We start from the raw sequence: 17,021 nt of genomic DNA, 5'->3' as shown, positions 1-17,021 counted from the left end.
CCAGCCCCAGCTGGCAGTGCTGCTTTGCAGAGTGAGGCGGCTGTGGTGCCTGGGGCATGGGACACTCTGCAGGGCCGTGCTGGGTAGGCTGGGAGGCACACCCAGCTCATGGGGTCACTGCCATTGCCCCAGGGCTGCACGGGATCACTCACCAGGCTCCTTTGCTGGGGCTGCTGCGTGCCCTGGGGCTGCTGAGCTCTCCTCTGCCTGCTCACACCAGATTGAGCACATGAGCTCTGCTCAGTCCACCTTGGAGGAGATCCCCCCTTAGGAGGGAAGTGCTGCAGTGGAAGCCAGCTGTGCCACTGCCGTGCCCACTACCTGTCCCTGCCTGCAGTCCCAGCACAGCCCCACAGCAGCACTGGCACCAAGTGAGAGGAGCAGCCGGTCCCGACCCTACCAGCAGGGCTCAGCAGGACAGGGCAGCAGTGGCAAGAGAGCAGCTCTGCATGTCCCAAGCACTGGTGCTCCCTGGCCATGCTGCTGGGATGGGACTCTTTTCCTCTGCACCCCTGCACACGGGCACTGCTCCTGCAGAGCCAGGATCAGAGTCAGAGGAAGGACGTAAAACAAAGAAAGCAGTGCAAGCTCCTTCAGCTTGTTTATGTTCACATAGAGCATGGCTGCACATGCACAGTGCCTATGAGATACGTTTGAAAGATACAAACTGAAATGGATAGGTGAACAACATCATTTTAATTGGCAATATTAGGTTAATTAATATCTGTAATAATACATGCACAGCCACAAACAAAACAAAATTACTGGCTATTCTTTAAATTATTGACATTACAAGTCATATGCAGAAGCTGATCAGAAATTTCTTGCATCCAAAACACATATAGTCAGCAATTTCCACAAGGCATGCTTGAGCTCCTGGCTCCTCCTGCTACAGATGAGCACGTGCTCTGCTGGAGGCACCACTGAGTACAGAACTGCCACCACCAGGTCCAGGGATGGGGAGGAGATGGAGGGGGCTTCAGGTAGGCATCCATGACAGGCCTGAGGGAGACGGACACCGTGGCCAGGTGAGGGAGGCTCGTGGAAAATGCTTTGTGCCAGTCCTGCTATAGAGACGACAGGAGTGTCATCTAGATGCACAAGGTCTAATCCAAATACACTGCTGTCGGATATCCTGACCAAAACCCCGGGAAAAACGGACACAACGACCAGTGTTCTGTGCCGTAAGCCAATTTATTGTTGCGTGACATTATCTTATATAGTGTCAAAGCGTCCCACCCAGGAACCCAGGACCCCTCCCACTGTGCTCGCAGGCACCCCAGACCCTTCCCCTCATGCACGCAGGCACAACCCAGAATAATCCCACACCTCCCCCCTCTTTATGCAGCAGCGCACCCCCTTTAACCCATTACGCTAAGCTTGATTTAATCATAACTACTAAGGGACTAGTATCCGTCCCAGGAACAGGTGGTGATAATGGGAACCCTTAATGATTTTTGGTGAGAATGGTCAGCATGCTGAGATTCATTACACTGCTTCTAGCTATTTTTGCTTTAATACATGCATATACTAGCCCTATCACAATGAATACTATTACTAGTAGCAATATTGTTTGCAAAAGCGATTTAAGCCATCCTTCTAGATGAATGCCTAGCCCCTCAAGAGTTGCCCCCAGCCAATTCTGTTCTGCGTCACGCTGCTCTTCATTAAAATTTATCTTCAGCACAATTGCACCCCCAGCAGAACAGCTTCTTTTCCATCCTCCGTCGCATGTGTGGTGCCGTCTGATGACAAGTATGTTTCATGTGTCAGATTGATACCTGCCTGCATGGTGGCATTGATACGGATGGTAGTCAGCTTCCTTCCCCGGCAAGTAACAGGCGGGAACAGCCCACGAAGTGTCCCATTGGGTACTGGCTCAGCAGACCGTAGGTTGTAAGCATACGGCGTTGGAAGTAGCGGAGCGGTCCGGTAACCCACAGCATACTCCTGCCAGTAGCCCCCGTACACTGCAGGACACAAGGCGAGGACAAGCAGGAGTCGCTTCGTTCGAGCCCACTCTATAGCGAGGGCAAGGAGTTCATCCCATTGTGGAAACGCAATGCGGGGCACAGACACATAGCCAAAAATCAGTAGGCTCTGCAGCTGGCCCTGATGTAGAATAATAATAGCTCCCTGTACCAATCATTTTCCGGCCCGAGACTGGATGGTGGACTTGTCCACCCCTGCTCGATGGGGGTTGGGACCCACGCTTGCGGCCGAGACGGCAGGTCCCTTTTCGTCCCGGCATTGGCGTCTCCCGACTGCCCCCCCATTTCTTCCTCTTTCACTTCCCCTTTGCGTTGTGAGCACTCCCGAGCACGGTGGCCCGACCGCCCACACACCCAACAACGAACACGGCTGTCTTCGACCACAGGTTCCCTTTTCTTGGGACATTCACGAGCTACATGACCATGCTGTCCGCAGTGAAAAAAACCACCAGGATGCATCTGGAGAGCAAACGTCTGGAAGGCAGACATGACTCCCGCCATCTGCTCACTGAGGGCAGCAGCAAGAGGTTGCATTTCCTGGGCCTTGCCAAATGCACAGCCATGAGCGATCAGCTCGCCCGCGCTTGCTGAAGCCAGAAGCGCTGCAAGAGCGGCCTTGAATTCAGGCAGAGCTCCCATTCTTAAGCATTCCCTCAAAACAACATCTTGCGCTTCCGGTGGTAAATTACTGCTTGCCACAGCTGTCTGCACCCTGTCTGCAAAGCGCCCAAAATGTTCCTCAGGTTTTTGCTGAATATGGAGATAACTGGGAGTCGGGCTGACTACAGCATTCATCTGCTCTAATGCTCTGTGGCCCAAATCGGCAGCGGCAATCAGCACAGCTTGCGGCAGCAACAGCTGTTCCTGCAGAGTATTCCACCGCCCCCATCCCAACAACGCTTCCCCAGGCATACCATGTAAAGGATCCTGGGGGTTCGCCCATGCACGAGCCATTAAGGCTTCGCCTTCCTCTTCCAGCAAAGACTCAAACATGGGTACCTGCGCTGCCGTCAGGCAGGCTCGGGCAACCTGCCACCAGTCAAACATCAGGGGCCCTTGCAAAGCCACCGCATCCAACAAAACCTGTGTCTGTGGGCTACAGAATCCACCCTCCTGTACAGCCTTTTTTAACTGTAGCAGCATCTTATAGTCTACCGGCTGCCACTGATGTCCCTGAGACCCCGTGAAAACAGGATAGCACCCTATTCGCACAGGACTTGGTGTTATTTCACAACCTGAGAGAAGACATTCTCGCACACTAATAGTCCATTTTTCTCTTGCCTTCTGCACCTCCTCATGGATGTGCATCAGCTGCCATGAAGTAGCCTGTCTAGGATCCCGAGACTCCTCATCTGTTGAACTCTCACTATCTACTCGTTCTCTCTCTCGGGGCGCAGCACCCGACGGAACGGGAACGCGACACGCGGACGATGGCAGGGGCTTCTCCGAAAAAGACTCCACCCGCGCTTGCCCCCCCTCCCACTCTCCAGGGTCAAACAATGGAGGGGCATACAGCGGCGGCTGGAGGGAGCCCAAAAATGCTGGCGCCTGCCCAGATGCCACCCCTGCCCCTTCAGGACCCCTGGCAGGGAACAGAATAAGGGAGCCCTTCTTATTTACCCCCCAAAAGGACCTGTCCGATGAAGTATGTACCGCGTTCCCTTCTGCCAGTGAAGCACTAGGCACTGCTATTCTTTCATGATCCAACCGAACTCGCAGGGGGGCCACAAGGGGGTTCCCACCTTCTTCTTTCTCCTGCTCCACATTATTTTCATCCCCCGATCGAGCCTTCTCCTTGGCCTGCCCTGACCCCTCCTTTAGATTGTTATTTACTGGCAGCTCCATAGGAGCCCGCTTATCCTCACCATCCCCATCAGACAAAAGCATTTGGTGCACAGCAGCCCACAGGCATGTCCCGTTGGCTACCTTTTCCAAAACCGCTTGCACCGACCCATACGTCGGTAATAAAGTCAGCGCCTCTTTGTTCCCAATGCAGGCGCTATCAAATAAATCCCGTCCCACCATTTACTAAAAAGGTCTGTCTCAAGCAATGGACAGGAGACTCTGCCAGATTCCAGCGTGTCGCCCAGAACAAGAGGGACTGTACGTCCTTCTTTCGTAGTGTTATCCCTACTTCCTTGGCCAAGGATTTAACAGTACTCACCACCTCATTGACGCTATGCCCCATGGCCACCCGCGTACCTAGCATGTATGCACCACACCTAACTCGCACCACGCCTAACTCATGCCAACCGGTTTCATGTTGAGATTCAAATCACATCGGGGTCACTGTATGTCGGATATCCCGACCAAAACCCCAGGACAAATGGACACAACGGCCAGAGTTCTGTGCCGTAAGCCAATTTATTGCTGCGTGACAGTATCTTATATAGGGTCAAAGCATCCCACCCAGGAACTCAGGACCCCTCCCATTGTGCTCGCAGGCACCCCAGACCCTTCCCCTCGTGCACGCAGGCACAACTCAGAATAATCCCACACACTGCTCCTACCTGTGGCAGCTGGGCTCTTGGCCCTGAGTCCCTCCTGGATGCTGGGTCTATTCCCGTAGCTCCAGAGGATACGGGAAGAGAAGGATACTGAGACTAATGAACTTCTGCTGACATCTTTATTGTCTTTATCTATCAAGAAAGACCGGTTCAATATGTACATTAGATGATGTGGTTAAACCTTACAAAAGATGTAACATTCTGAATGGTAAGAATGAGATTATGAAAACCAAAATAAAATATTGTTCAAATACTAACAGAGAAAAATAATGCAAAATATGTTGTATCATTTTCCGAAACACCCTTTGATTTCTGTTAGGATTACAATTAATAACAATGTTATGAATACACTAGTAAAGATAAAAATGATAGGATACAATATGAATCAAAATATTTGCATATTATTAAGAATACATCCTCTAAACACATAATGGATGCTTAAGAAGCATGTATGGAAACAGTTTCCTGACTGCATCCTTGAGCTTCTGGTTCCTCATGCTGTAGATGAGGGGATTCACTGCCGGAGGCACCACCGAGTACAGAAGTGTGACCACGAGGTCCAGGGATGGCAAGGAAATGGAGGGGGGCTTCAGGTAAGAAAATATGCCAGTGCTGACAAACAGGGAGACCACGGCCAGGTGAGGGAGGCACGTAGAAAAGGCTTTGTGCCGGCCCTGCTCAGAGGTCATCCTCAGCACTGCCCTAAAGATCTGCACATAGGACAACACAATGAAGAGAAAGCAACCAAATGTTAAAGAAACACTAAACACAAGTGGCCCAACTTCCCTGAGGTAGGCATTTGAGCAGGAGAGCTTGAGGATTTGGGGGATTTCACAGAAGAACTGGTCCACAGCATTGCCTTGGCAGAGGGGCAGGGAAAATGTGTTAGCCGTGTGCAGGACAGCATTGAGAAAGCCACTGCCCCAGGCAGCTGCTGCCATCTGGGCACAAGCTCTGCTGCCTAGGAGGCTCCCGTAGTGCAGGGGCTTGCAGATGGCAATGTAGCGGTCATAGGCCATGACGGTGAGAACATAAAACTCTGATGCAATCAAGAAGACAAACAGAAAGACCTGTGCAGCACATCCTTGATAGGAGATGGCCCTGGTGTCCCAGAGGGCATTGGCCATGGCTTTGGGCAGAGTGGTGGAGATGCAGCCCAGGTCGAGGAGGGCGAGGTTGAGGAGGAAGAAGTACATGGGGGTGTGGAGGCGGTGGTTGCAGGCTATGGCACTGAGGATGAGGCCGTTGCCCAGGAGGGCAGCCAGGTAGATGCCCAGGAAGAGCACAAATTGCAGGAGCTGCAGCTCACGCGTGTCTGCAAATGCCAGCAGGAGGAACTCGCTCACAGAGCTGATGTTGGGCATTTCTTCCCTTTCATCAAGGGCACAGCATAGACGGAAAAATACAGATTGTTAGGGTAAATTTCCCCGAACAATACTCATTTCTTTTCTCATTAAAGCCTTCAAATTATGTTTCTTTCAAGGTGACCTTTGTGTCTCTCCCTGGTTGTAGCCCTGCTTTGTGCTTGCTGAATGTCCTGTACACAGCACAGAGCCACAAAGCCCCACTGCAGTGGTAAATGTCGTTGCTATGGGCAAAAATCTCAGCCAGAGGTCACATCCAGGAGGGCTGCTCTGTCCATCCCCTGCTGCCCAGCTGTTGGCTGCTTGCAGCACTCAGCTGGGGGATGGCTGCACTCAATGATTGTGCTGAAAAATCACAACTCCTTGTCTGCAGGTCCTGAAGAACAGCTCAGAAAAGCCCTGGTGCAGTCTGAAAGCAGAGAGAAGGGAAGGGATATTCTGAGGTTCTTCACTAACGTGTTTATGTCTCAGTTCAAGGCAGTAGAAGCTCAGTGACCTGTGAAAATCAAACCACTCTGTTAACACAGAGCCTGCCCCACAATCAGAGCAGGAAGAGGCAGGCAGAGTGCAGAAAGTGCCGTCTCTTTGCAGGCAGCTCCTGCCCTGCCCTTCCCCTGCCCAAGCGCCTGGGCTCCTCAGTCAGGCTGAGTGCTGAGCCTGGCAAGATGCACAGGCCCTGCCCTGGCACACAGCCCCTGGGGCACAGCAGGGACCCTGCTCTGCACCACAGCCCTGGGCAGCCCTGCCTGCACCCCCGGTATCTCCTTCCTCCAGGACCTGCCACTGCATTGCCCTCCAGCCAGAGACTTACCAGGTTCAGGGCTGGGAAATGTTCTCCCCCAGTGAGCTCTGTGCATCCTGCCACACGCTGCCTGCCTTTAAGCACTCTGTCTCTGCGGTCAGAGCCCCCAGCCCTGCTGCACTGTGCAGAGGAGCTGCTCCTGGGCACAGCTGTCTCTCTGCACCAGGGCCCTCTTGCCACGGGCTCTCTCTGTCCCACGAGCCCGTCCCAGCTCAGCAGCACAGCACCAGCCCAAGGCACTGCAATCACTCCTCTGGGGGCTTTGCTGATGAGCCCACGAACCACAGGCACTCAGAGACAATTGAAGACATCTCTCCAGAAGTGCAAGTCAGAGGCAAGTTTCCTGCAGTGTCCCCCTGAGGGCCAGCACTGACACAGCCTCCCTTGGAGCTCGTTAGAGCAGAACCCTGGAGGCAGTGAGGACAAGGAGACAAAGGCAATGTGAAGGTGACACTGATGTGTAGGAAAACTGGATGTGTGTCACCAAGCACAAGGGCCAGGCCTTGACCCCTGTCCTTTGGAAGGGAGATCCTTGCTCTTCACACCTTTCCCAGAGCTCTTCATGGGGCAGTAGGAGATGGGGATGTGCGTTGCCAAGTGCAGGAGAATGGTATGACCCCTGCCTGCTTCATGGTTAGGCGAGGAGTTAATTAGGCTCCGTTGCTTCCGTGATTAGCAGTCTCGTTATAAGGTTCAGTGGCAGAGACAACAGCCATAGCCATGAACAAAAATATCTCAAGGCAGCTCTGTAGGATGCTGGCTTGGTTCTTGGTGAGTAGGCACCACTGCTCGTATGGCATCCCTCGTGGTGTCCAGGCCCTCTTCCTCCTGGGCACTGCTCACTCAGCAGGGTCCCAGTCTGCCCCCATGTGTAGGGTTCCTCTCCCTCTGCTGCAGGACTGGGCTCTTCTTCTTGTAAATGTCAACAGGTTTCTCTAGGCAAAATCCTGCAGTTTCTAAAGATTCCCCCACACTGATGCTCCATTCTGTCAGCCATTCATGGCTGCAGGCAGACAGTTCAACCTTCTTGTCACTGTGCTCTCTCTGAGAAGACAGCAGCATCAGGAGCTGCAGGAAAGTTTGGATTATACAGGAGTAACCAATTGAATGGAATTGCAGCACAGAGTCACAGACGGTAGGGGATGGAAGGCTGCCAGGTCCCACATTTCCTGCGCTTCCTTCTCATGCATGCTGTCAGTTTGTCTGGAGCAGTGTCCAAAATGTTTGGGGCTCTGCAGGTGAAAATTGGAAGGGCCAAAGCCCAGGTGGATCTCAATCTGTTTATGACTCTCAAAGACAAACACTGCTTATAGAAATACTTTAAAAAAGGAGGATTAAGGAGAATCATCATCTTTTATTGGATGTGGGGGAAATGTGGTAATGATCTAGAGACAAGTTAAAGGCTGAGGTAGAATCATAGAATCATAGAATCATAGAATATCCTGAGTTGGAAGGGACCCTTAAGGATCATCAAGTCCAACTCTTGACACCGCACAGGTCTACCCAAAAGTTCAGACCATGTGACTAAGTGCACAGTCCAATCTCTTCTTAAATTCAGTCAGGCTCGGTGCAGTGACCACTTCCCTGGGGAGCCTGTTCCAGTGTGCAACCACCCTCTCTGTGAAGAACTTCCTCCTGATGTCAAGCCTAAATTTCCCCTGCCTCAGCTTAACCCCGTTCCCGTGGGTCCTGTCACTGGTGTTAATGGAGAAAAGGTCTCCTGCCTCTCGACACCCCCTTACGAGGAAGTTGTAGACTGCGATGAGGTCTCCCCTCAGCCTCCTCTTCTCCAGGCTGAACAGGCCCAGTGCCCTCAGCCGTTCCTCGTACGTCTTCCCCTCCAGGCCTTTCACCATCTTCGTAGCCCTCCTCTGGACACTCTCCAACAGTTTCATGTCCTTTTTATACTGTGGTGCCCAGAACTGCACACAGTACTTGAGGTGAGGCCGCACCAGCGCAGAGTAGAGCGTGACAATCACCTCCCTCGACCTACTAGTGATGCCGTGCTTGATGCACCCCAGGACACGGTTGGCCCTCCTGGCTGCCAGGGCACACTGCTGGCTCATATTCAACTTTCTGTCTACCACGACCCCCAGATCCCTCTCTTCTAGGCTGCTCTCCAGCATCTCATCGCCCAGTCTGTACGTGCAGCCGGGGTTTCCCCGTCCCAGGTGCAGGACCCGGCACTTGCTCTTATTGAACTTCATGCGGTTGGTGATCGCCCAGCTCTCCAACCTATCCAGATCCCTCTGCAAGGCCTTTCCACCCTCATTCAAGTCCACAACTCCTCCAAGTTTGGTGTCATCAGCAAACTTGCCCAAAATACCTTCTATTCCTACATCCAGATCATTTATAAAAATATTGAAAAGTACCAGCCCTAACATGGAGCCTTGAGGGACCCCACTGGTGACCGCCTGCCAGCCTGACGCAGCCCCATTTACCATAACCCTTTGGGCCCTGCCCATTAGCCAGTTGCTCACCCATCGTATGATGTTTTTATTTAGCTGTATGGTGGACATTTTGTCCAGTAGGATCCTATGGGAAACCGTGTCAAAAGCCTTGCTGAAGTCCAAAAAAATCACATCAGCTGGTTTCCCTTGGTCCACCATACGGGTGATCTTATCATAAAAGGAAATCAGGTTAGTTAGGCAGGACCTACCCTTCACAAACCCATGCTGGCTGGGACCAATGACTGCTTTGTCCCCCAGGTGCGCCTCAAGAAGTTCGAGAACCATCTTCTCCATGATTTTACCAGGCACTGACGTGAGACTGACAGGCCTGTAATTGCTAGGGTCTTCTTTCTGACCCTTCTTGAAAATCGGCACAACATTTGCCAGCTTCCAGTCTACCGGGACCTCTCCAGATTCCCAGGATTGTTGAAAAATAATTGAGAGAGGTTCCGCGATGATGTCCGCCAGCTCTTTCAGCACCCGGGGATGAATCCCATCCGGACCCAGGATGACCTGCCGCCTTCAAACAGAGGTGACCTCACTGTCATTTTCTGTGATACGTTCCTGCTGCTGCCCTATCCACAGCACAGACAGAAGTGACCTCACAGTCCCTGCCACGGTCACATTCCTGCTGCTGGTGCAGGAAACGCTGAGGCAGAGCTGAGCTCCTAAGAGCATCCTCACCCATTTCCTCCTTGTGGCCCACAAGCTGATCAGATCCATGGCCCCTCACATTCAGCTTTGACTGCCATTTGACTACACAGCAACCTCGGTTCCTGCCTTGCCGCAAGTTGCCAAGAGCCTTAAGGTAAGGTTTAGGAGGGGTGTTGAAGGTGAGAAGGTTAATGCATAGGTACACAGACTTTGGATGTTATTTGTTCATGTATGGTATTAGGGACTAGTGCTCACCTATCTGAATTAAAGATTAAGGAATAATTAGGTTTTTGTGTTACCAAGTGTTTGGTATTATGTTTAAGGTGTGACATCTGTGGTTAGGTTTTGGGCAAGCTTTGTGGTCTAGGGTTTGTTTAGCTCTGTTAAGAAGAATAAGGTGATCTTTAAGGTCCCTTCAAACCAAAATCATTCTATGATTCTGTGATCCCATTTTTCTGCGATCACCTGTGACACTGCTACCGTTGTCCTTACAAAGCCCATAAAGGCTCTCCTTTATCCTTGGATTTTAACCAAGATTTTTGGTTAGCCCAGCTGGCATCCTGTTACAAGTGGTGTCCCCGAGGGGTCAGTACTGGGACCTATCTTGTTTAATGTCTTTATTGATGACCTAGATGAGGGGATTGAGTGTACCCTCACTAAGTCTGCAGATGACACCAAGTTGGGAGGTAGTGACGATCCATATGAGGGTAGGGTGGCCTCTCAGAGGGATCTGGATAGGCTGGATTGCTGAGCTGAGGTGAATGGGATGAGGTTCAACAAGGCCAAGTGCAGGGTCCTGCACTTTGGCCACAATAACTCCATGCAATGCTATAGGCTTGGGGCAGAGTGGCTAGAAGACTGTGAAGAGGAAAAGGACCTGGGAGTGTTGATGGATGCTTGGCTGAACATGAGCCAGCTGTGTGCCCAAATGGCCAAGAAGGCCAAGGGCATCCTGGCCTGTATTAGAAATAGTGCAGCCAGCAGGAGCAGGGAGGTGATCATCCCCCTGTACAACATCCTGACAGGAACCCACTATTGTAAAGCAGAACTCAAAACATCACCTGAAGAAAAACTCAGCGCATAGCCCCTGTGCCTTTCATTTACTCTCTTGCTCACCCTTAACAGTAACATTAAATGTTCTATTTATCCCTAGACTTCTTGCCAGACCTAAAGAAAACCCTAAGCTGTAATGCTTGCCCATACCCTAACCAGAGACCTGACACCACAAACAGAACAGCAAACCTTCCAACTAAAACTTTGTTTACTCTCTAAACCAGAAAGGTAAGCCCCAGTCCATAGAGGACAAGAGAGAGGTGAGCTGTGCCTCAGGATCTCATGGCCCAGCAGGAGGAATGTGACTGTGGCAGGGACTGTGAGATCCCTTCTGTCTCTGCACTTGATAGGGCAGCAGCAGGAACGTGTCACAGAAAGGGACTGGGAGGTCACTTCTGCCTGAAGCAGCTGACAGGTCACCCTTGACATAGACCTGGGATCTGCACTTTTGGGCTGACATCTGGCAGTGGCCCTGCTAGGCCAGCAGAAGGCACCTGCTTGGCATGCTGACTGGAGGATCCCCTCTGCCTCCAGACCCAGGAGGACCCAGGCAGAAAGAAGGCCCCCATATGGGTTGTCCTGTCCCTTCTGCTTGAGTCCATGAGTGGGCAGCAGGAGGCACAAGTCTTGGCTGTGTCTAGCCAAGAAGCTGCAAGGCCAGCAGCAGGCCCCTGGCTTGGAAGCTGCTGCTGAGGTGACTTGTGTGTGGTTGGCTGAGAGGCCGCAAGGAGCCTGCTGGGTTGGGATGCCTACTTCAGGAGGGGTTTCCACCCTGACGGAGTTTACTTTGCTAGTAGGAAAGAGCAGGAGAGAAAAACTGCCACAAAGTGCACCCTGGAATGTTGGCACCGGCCATGAGGAGGAAGAAATATCCAGGGGAACAACTGGTCCGTCTGCTAGAGTTAGAGGCAAAGAAGGTGTTAAGAATCTTGACATCAGGAGGGGGTTCTTCACAGAGAGAGTGGTTGCACACTGGAACAGGCTCCCCAGGGAAGTGGTCACTGCACCGAGCCTGACTGAATTTAAGAAGAGATTGGACTGTGCACTTAGTCACATGGTCTGAACTTGGGTAGACCTGTGCGGTGTCAAGAGTTGGACTTGATGATCCTTAAGGGTCCCTTCCAACTCAGGATATTCTATGATTCTATGATTCTAATCTCAGCCTTTATCTCCTTTCTTGTTACCAGGTTTCCCCTCACATCCAATAAAGGATGATGATTCTCCCTAATCTTCCTTTATGTGAAGTATTTACATAAGCAGTTTTTATTGTCTTTGACAGTAATATACCGATGGAGCTGCAGCTGGGCTTTGGCCCTTCTGATTTTGACCTGCACAGCCCCATAACATTCAGGACACAACTCCAGACAAACTGAAAGCATGCATGGGAGGAAAGCACAGAAGACTTTCCTCAAGTCCTGATGCTGCTGTCTTGTCAGAGATAGCACAATCACATGGAATTAGAACTGTCTGCCTGCAGACCTTAACGCCTGACAGAATGGAGAGTCAGTCCACGGGAACCTTGAGAAACCTCAAGATTTGTCTAAAGGAACATCGTGCCCTTTACAAGAAGAGCCCTGTCCTGCACTGATGAAGAGTAACCCCACACATCAGGACAGCATGGGACGCTGCGGAGTGAGCAGTGCCCAGGAGGACGAGGGCCTGGGCACCACAAGGGATGCCATATGAGCAGTGGTGCCTGCTCACCAGGAACCACGCCAGCTTCCTACAGAGCTGCCTTACGAGGAGCATGGCAACCAAGAAGATCTGAGTTATCAGACTCAGCTCATCTGTGTAAGAGACCACCAACAGACGGCTCTGCAGCCAGCAGGGAAAGAGGTACAGGTATGAGAGTCCTTAGGTAAGGCTGCTGTGGAAAGCATTAAAGGCTGTGACAAGACTGAGACTGCCAGCAGGACCCAGGTCTTCGTATCCATGGCTACGGCTGTTGCCTCTGCCACAGAGGCTTATGAGGAAACAGCTGATTGTGAAAGCACCAGGGCCTCATTGCCTCCTCGCCCCCACCCATGAAGCAGGCAGGGGTCATACCATTCTCCTGCACTTGGCAACGCACATCCCCATCTCCTACTGCCCCATGAAGAGCTCTGGGAAAGGTGTGAAGAGCAAGGATCTCCCTTCCAAAGGACAGGGGTCAAGGCCTGGCCCTTGTGCTTGGTGACACACATCCAGTTTTCCTACACATCAGTGTCACCTTCACATTGCCTTTGTCTCCTTGTCCTCACTGCCTCCAGGGTTCTGCTCTAACGAGCTCCAAGGGAGGCTGTGTCAGTGCTGGCCCTCAGGGGGACACTGCAGGAAACTTGCCTCTGACTTGCACTTCTGGAGAGATGTCTTCAATTGTCTCTGAGTGCCTGTGGTTCGTGGGCTCATCAGCAAAGCCCCCAGAGGAGTGATTGCAGTGCCTTGGGCTGGTGCTGTGCTGCTGAGCTGGGACGGGCTCGTGGGACAGAGAGAGCCCGTGGCAAGAGGGCCGTGGTGCAGAGAGACAGCTGTGCCCAGGAGCAGCTCCTCTGCACAGTGCAGCAGGGCTGGGGGCTCTGACCGCAGCTGGCATGCAGAGAGGAGAGAAGGAGAGAGGGCTTGGAGGCACTGAGGAGCGCAACAAGAGAGGGCAGTGTGTGGCAGGACACATCTGCAGGCTCTTGGCACCGTGAGGCTCTGGCAGGAGAGCACTGCAAGTGGGGTTGCCAGAGGGGTCTTGTACAGCTGGCACATCCAACAGCTGATAGTATCTGCCAGGGTTGGTCTCTGTTTCTACAGCAAGAAGTAGATGTTTTAAAGAATGGTATATATGATTGGATTTTTCAAGAGAAAGACCAAGGCAGAGTCTACCTGAAAAGCAAGACTTTTTCTGCAGTCTGTGCTTTCAGGTTACTGCAGTGGAGCGGAGGCAGGTTTCATGGTAATGGATTGTCAGGATTGTACAGGAGACTGAGACTCCTGGAGCACGGCATTAAGAAATTAATATGTCATTGATGAAATTTGAAAACTACCTTCCCAAACCTCATCTCATAGACTGCATCAATATCATCATAAAGTGGTCTTCTCACGTTTTATCCTAGCTGATCTTTAAGAGCTTCAAACTCACTGAAATCTCCTGTCTTTGGGAGGTGTCTGCAGGCCAAAGCAGAGCAGAAAGCATTTGCAATGAGCAGGAGCTGCCTCCTCTGCAGGCAGAGCTGCAGCACAGGAGGGTCTGCTGAGTGTCCGTCTGTCCCTCCCTTGCCTTGCCTCCCCTGGCAGCAGCACGCTGGTATTCCTCCTGGCTTCTCCAGCTGGCCGTGCTGCTGCTGGTCTTGTTCCCAGGCTGGCTGGGGATGGGGGTTTCACATGCCCATGGAATGAGCCCTCGGTGTGCTTGGGGGAAGTAGAGTATGGGGACGGGGTGAGGGGTCTGGAGATGTGCAATTTGAGCCTGGATTCTTCTGCTTTCAACAGTGTTCAGGTTCTTTTCAGATGAACAACTGAGTACAACTTTCCTGCAGCTCTCACAGGGCAGCTGAGACCAGCACTGATGGAGAGACTGGCTGTCGTCTCTGAGGGACACTCCGCACTGAAGGGACAGTCTCTTTGCCTCTGAGGATCCACAAGGTTTTACTTGGAGTGCAGCAGAATGCCCAGGATTTATGCCTTAGAAACAGTTCTCCATTATGGTGGGGCAGCTAGAACCAAATCCACAAAACAAATAATTACATATCTAAACCTCCACACCTCTGCTCTGCAGTTGGGTGAACTAGGAGTAAAACTGGGGATATCTCTTTGATATCAGCAGTAAAGTTAATCTGAGACTACCCCATGTTCCTACCACGTTACTACCATGTTGCTACCATGCTGCTTCTTCTGGCAGTAGTGCAGGACTGATTCTTCCATTGCCACAGAGGATTCCCCAGCTCCCAGAGGCACTCTCAGGCAGAATCAATGAAAGAGAGCTTCAAAATATCTGCCTGGAGATGGGCAATCTTTTGCTGATTTTAAATGAGAAAATGGAAAGGGTATTCATGTGAATTATCTGTGGTACATTATCACTGCCTTTGTCTTCCTTCTGCAGGACCTCATGACAGGAATAAGAGATGTCCAATGTCAGCTCTGTGAGTGAGTTCCTCCTGCTGGCATTCGCAGACACGCGCGAGCTGCAGCTCCTGCACTTTGCGCTCATCCTGGGCATCTACCTGGCTGCCCTCCTGGGCAACGGCCTCATCCTCTGTGCTGTAGCCTGCCACCACCACCTCCACACCCCCATGTACTTCTTCCTCCTCAACCTCGCCCTCCTTGACGTGGGCTGCATCTCTACCACTCTGCCCAAAGCCATGGCCAATGCCCTCTGGGACACCAGGGCCATCTCCTATCAAGGATGTGCTGCACAGGTCTTTTTTTTATTCTTCTTGGTTGGAGCAGAGTATTTCCTTCTCACCGTCATGGCCTATGACCGCTACATTGCCATCTGCAAGCCCCTGCACTACGGGAGCCTCCTAGGCAGCAGAGCTTGTGCCCAGATGGCAGCAGCTGCCTGGGGCAGTGGCTTTCTCAATGCTGTCCTGCACACGGCCAACACATTTTCCCTACCCCTCTGCCAAGGCAATGCTGTGGACCAGTTCTTCTGTGAAATCCCCCAGATCCTCAAGCTCTCCTGCTCAGATGCCTACCTCAGGGAATTTTAGCTACTTGTTTTCAGTTTTTCCTTAGTCTTTGGTTCTTTTGTTTTCATTCTTATTTCCTATGTGGAGATCTTCAGGGCAGTGCTGAGGATTCCCTCTGAGCAGGGCCGGCACAAAGCCTTTTCCACGTGCCTCCCTCACCTGGCCGTGGTCTCCCTGTTTGTTAGCACTGTCATGGTTGCCTACCTGAAGTTCCCCTCCATCTCTTCCTCATCCCTGGACCTGGTGGTGTCATTTCTCTACTCGGTGGTGCCTCCAGCAGTGAACCCCTCATCTACAGCATGAGGAATAAAGAGCTCAAGGAGGCACTGAGGATGTTATCGCAATATTCAGTATTTCAGAGAGGAACCCATCTTTTGCATCTGATTCCCTGAAATATATGTGGACAAGGCAGAAACATCTTTCTTCATATATTTCAAAAATTGTTCATTCTTTTCAATATTATTCCAATATGCTAAATAATTTTTTATCTCTTTATTTTATAAATTTAAGATATTTCTATTCCTCGTCTACCTTTTCTTCTAACCCAAAGTCCTCATATAGAGGTGCTGCTAAGCTCTTTGTAACTAACTAAATAAAGGAACCAGCAGGTAGGTAGTTTCTGTGGATCTCATTTCTCATAAATTCTTCTCGGGTACAGCAATGGTTGTGGGATGAAGATCCCTGCTGCAACGCGGTGGAAACCCCTGGTGTCGTTTTTGGCTGCCCTTTCTGCCCTGGCAGGCACTCCCTCCCTGCAGCCTTTGGAGGGGACCTCCAAAGCCCATCTAGCCACCCCCACTAGCCACGCATGGACACATACACCAGGCAGCCCAGGCCCATTTCCAGTTGGGTTTGGTGTATCTCCAGTTGAGGAGGACTCCCCCATTTTGGGGAAACATGATCAAGTGCTTGGTATTGGAAACATGATCCAGTTCTTGATATTGCTCACAGTAAAAGTGTTTTCCTGTGTGCAATTCCCATGTCTTGTCCAATCACCGGGCATTGCTGAGACTATCAGAGGAAAAGATCTGAATGCAAATCCATGTCTCACAGACAGCTCATAGCAGCAGACAGAGATGAACTAGACATGTTTTCTTGGTATTAGTCAGAACCAAAATGGTCACCGAGGCCTCTGTATTCAGTAAAAAGAGATCAAGGATGAGAAGAGCATGTACTGAGAGGAAGTTTATAAAAAGCCACCAGGACAAGGGCCATTTTATGCCCCTGAAGGAGACTGACCCTGGGCAAGGCCCAACCTGGGAAGCAGCTGTGTTGGACGTTCATGGTGGGCAGTGAGCTGGGCAGGAGGCAGCCATATGCCCTGGGAGCACAGGAGGGAAGGCTGAGGGGCACCTCACTGCAACCTGCCAGGAGCTGCAGGGATGTCAGGAAGAGCCCCTGCGGGGCCAGGCTGTGACCTGTGATGTGCAGGGAGCCCTCCTCTTTCCACACTGCAAGCACTGGCTGCAGCAGAGGGGACCCCCAGACAGCCCCTGCATGGGGCATGGAGCTCTGCCACCCGCCTGGCCCCGGGTTTGACTCCTT

The 17,021-nt window shown here is 51.7% G+C and overlaps 1 protein-coding gene and 1 long non-coding RNA gene across 2 annotated transcripts in view; one reads left to right on the top strand and one right to left on the bottom strand.

The window, feature by feature from the left end:
- LOC137847000 (uncharacterized) overlaps positions 1-17,021 on the top strand; it is a 58,975-nt gene that overhangs the window by 10,941 nt on the left and 31,013 nt on the right. The gene's annotated exons all lie outside the window — the stretch shown is intronic.
- LOC137846784 (olfactory receptor 14J1-like) lies at positions 4,918-5,862 on the bottom strand. The gene has a single exon (XM_068664894.1). It carries the CDS (start codon positions 5,860-5,862, stop codon positions 4,918-4,920), a length of 945 nt encoding a protein of 314 aa, XP_068520995.1.

Source organism: Anas acuta, chromosome W (genome assembly GCF_963932015.1).
Source record: "Anas acuta chromosome W, bAnaAcu1.1, whole genome shotgun sequence".
NCBI lineage: Eukaryota > Metazoa > Chordata > Aves > Anseriformes > Anatidae > Anas > Anas acuta.
Note: the sequence above shows the minus strand (reverse complement) of the source record. Positions and strands in the feature narration are given on the sequence as shown.

Bases quoted from the DNA above. Each gene is read 5' to 3' on its own strand.
- LOC137846784 (XM_068664894.1), bottom strand. From the start codon at position 5,862: ATGCCCAACATCAGCTCTGTGAGCGAGTTCCTCCTGCTGGCATTTGCA.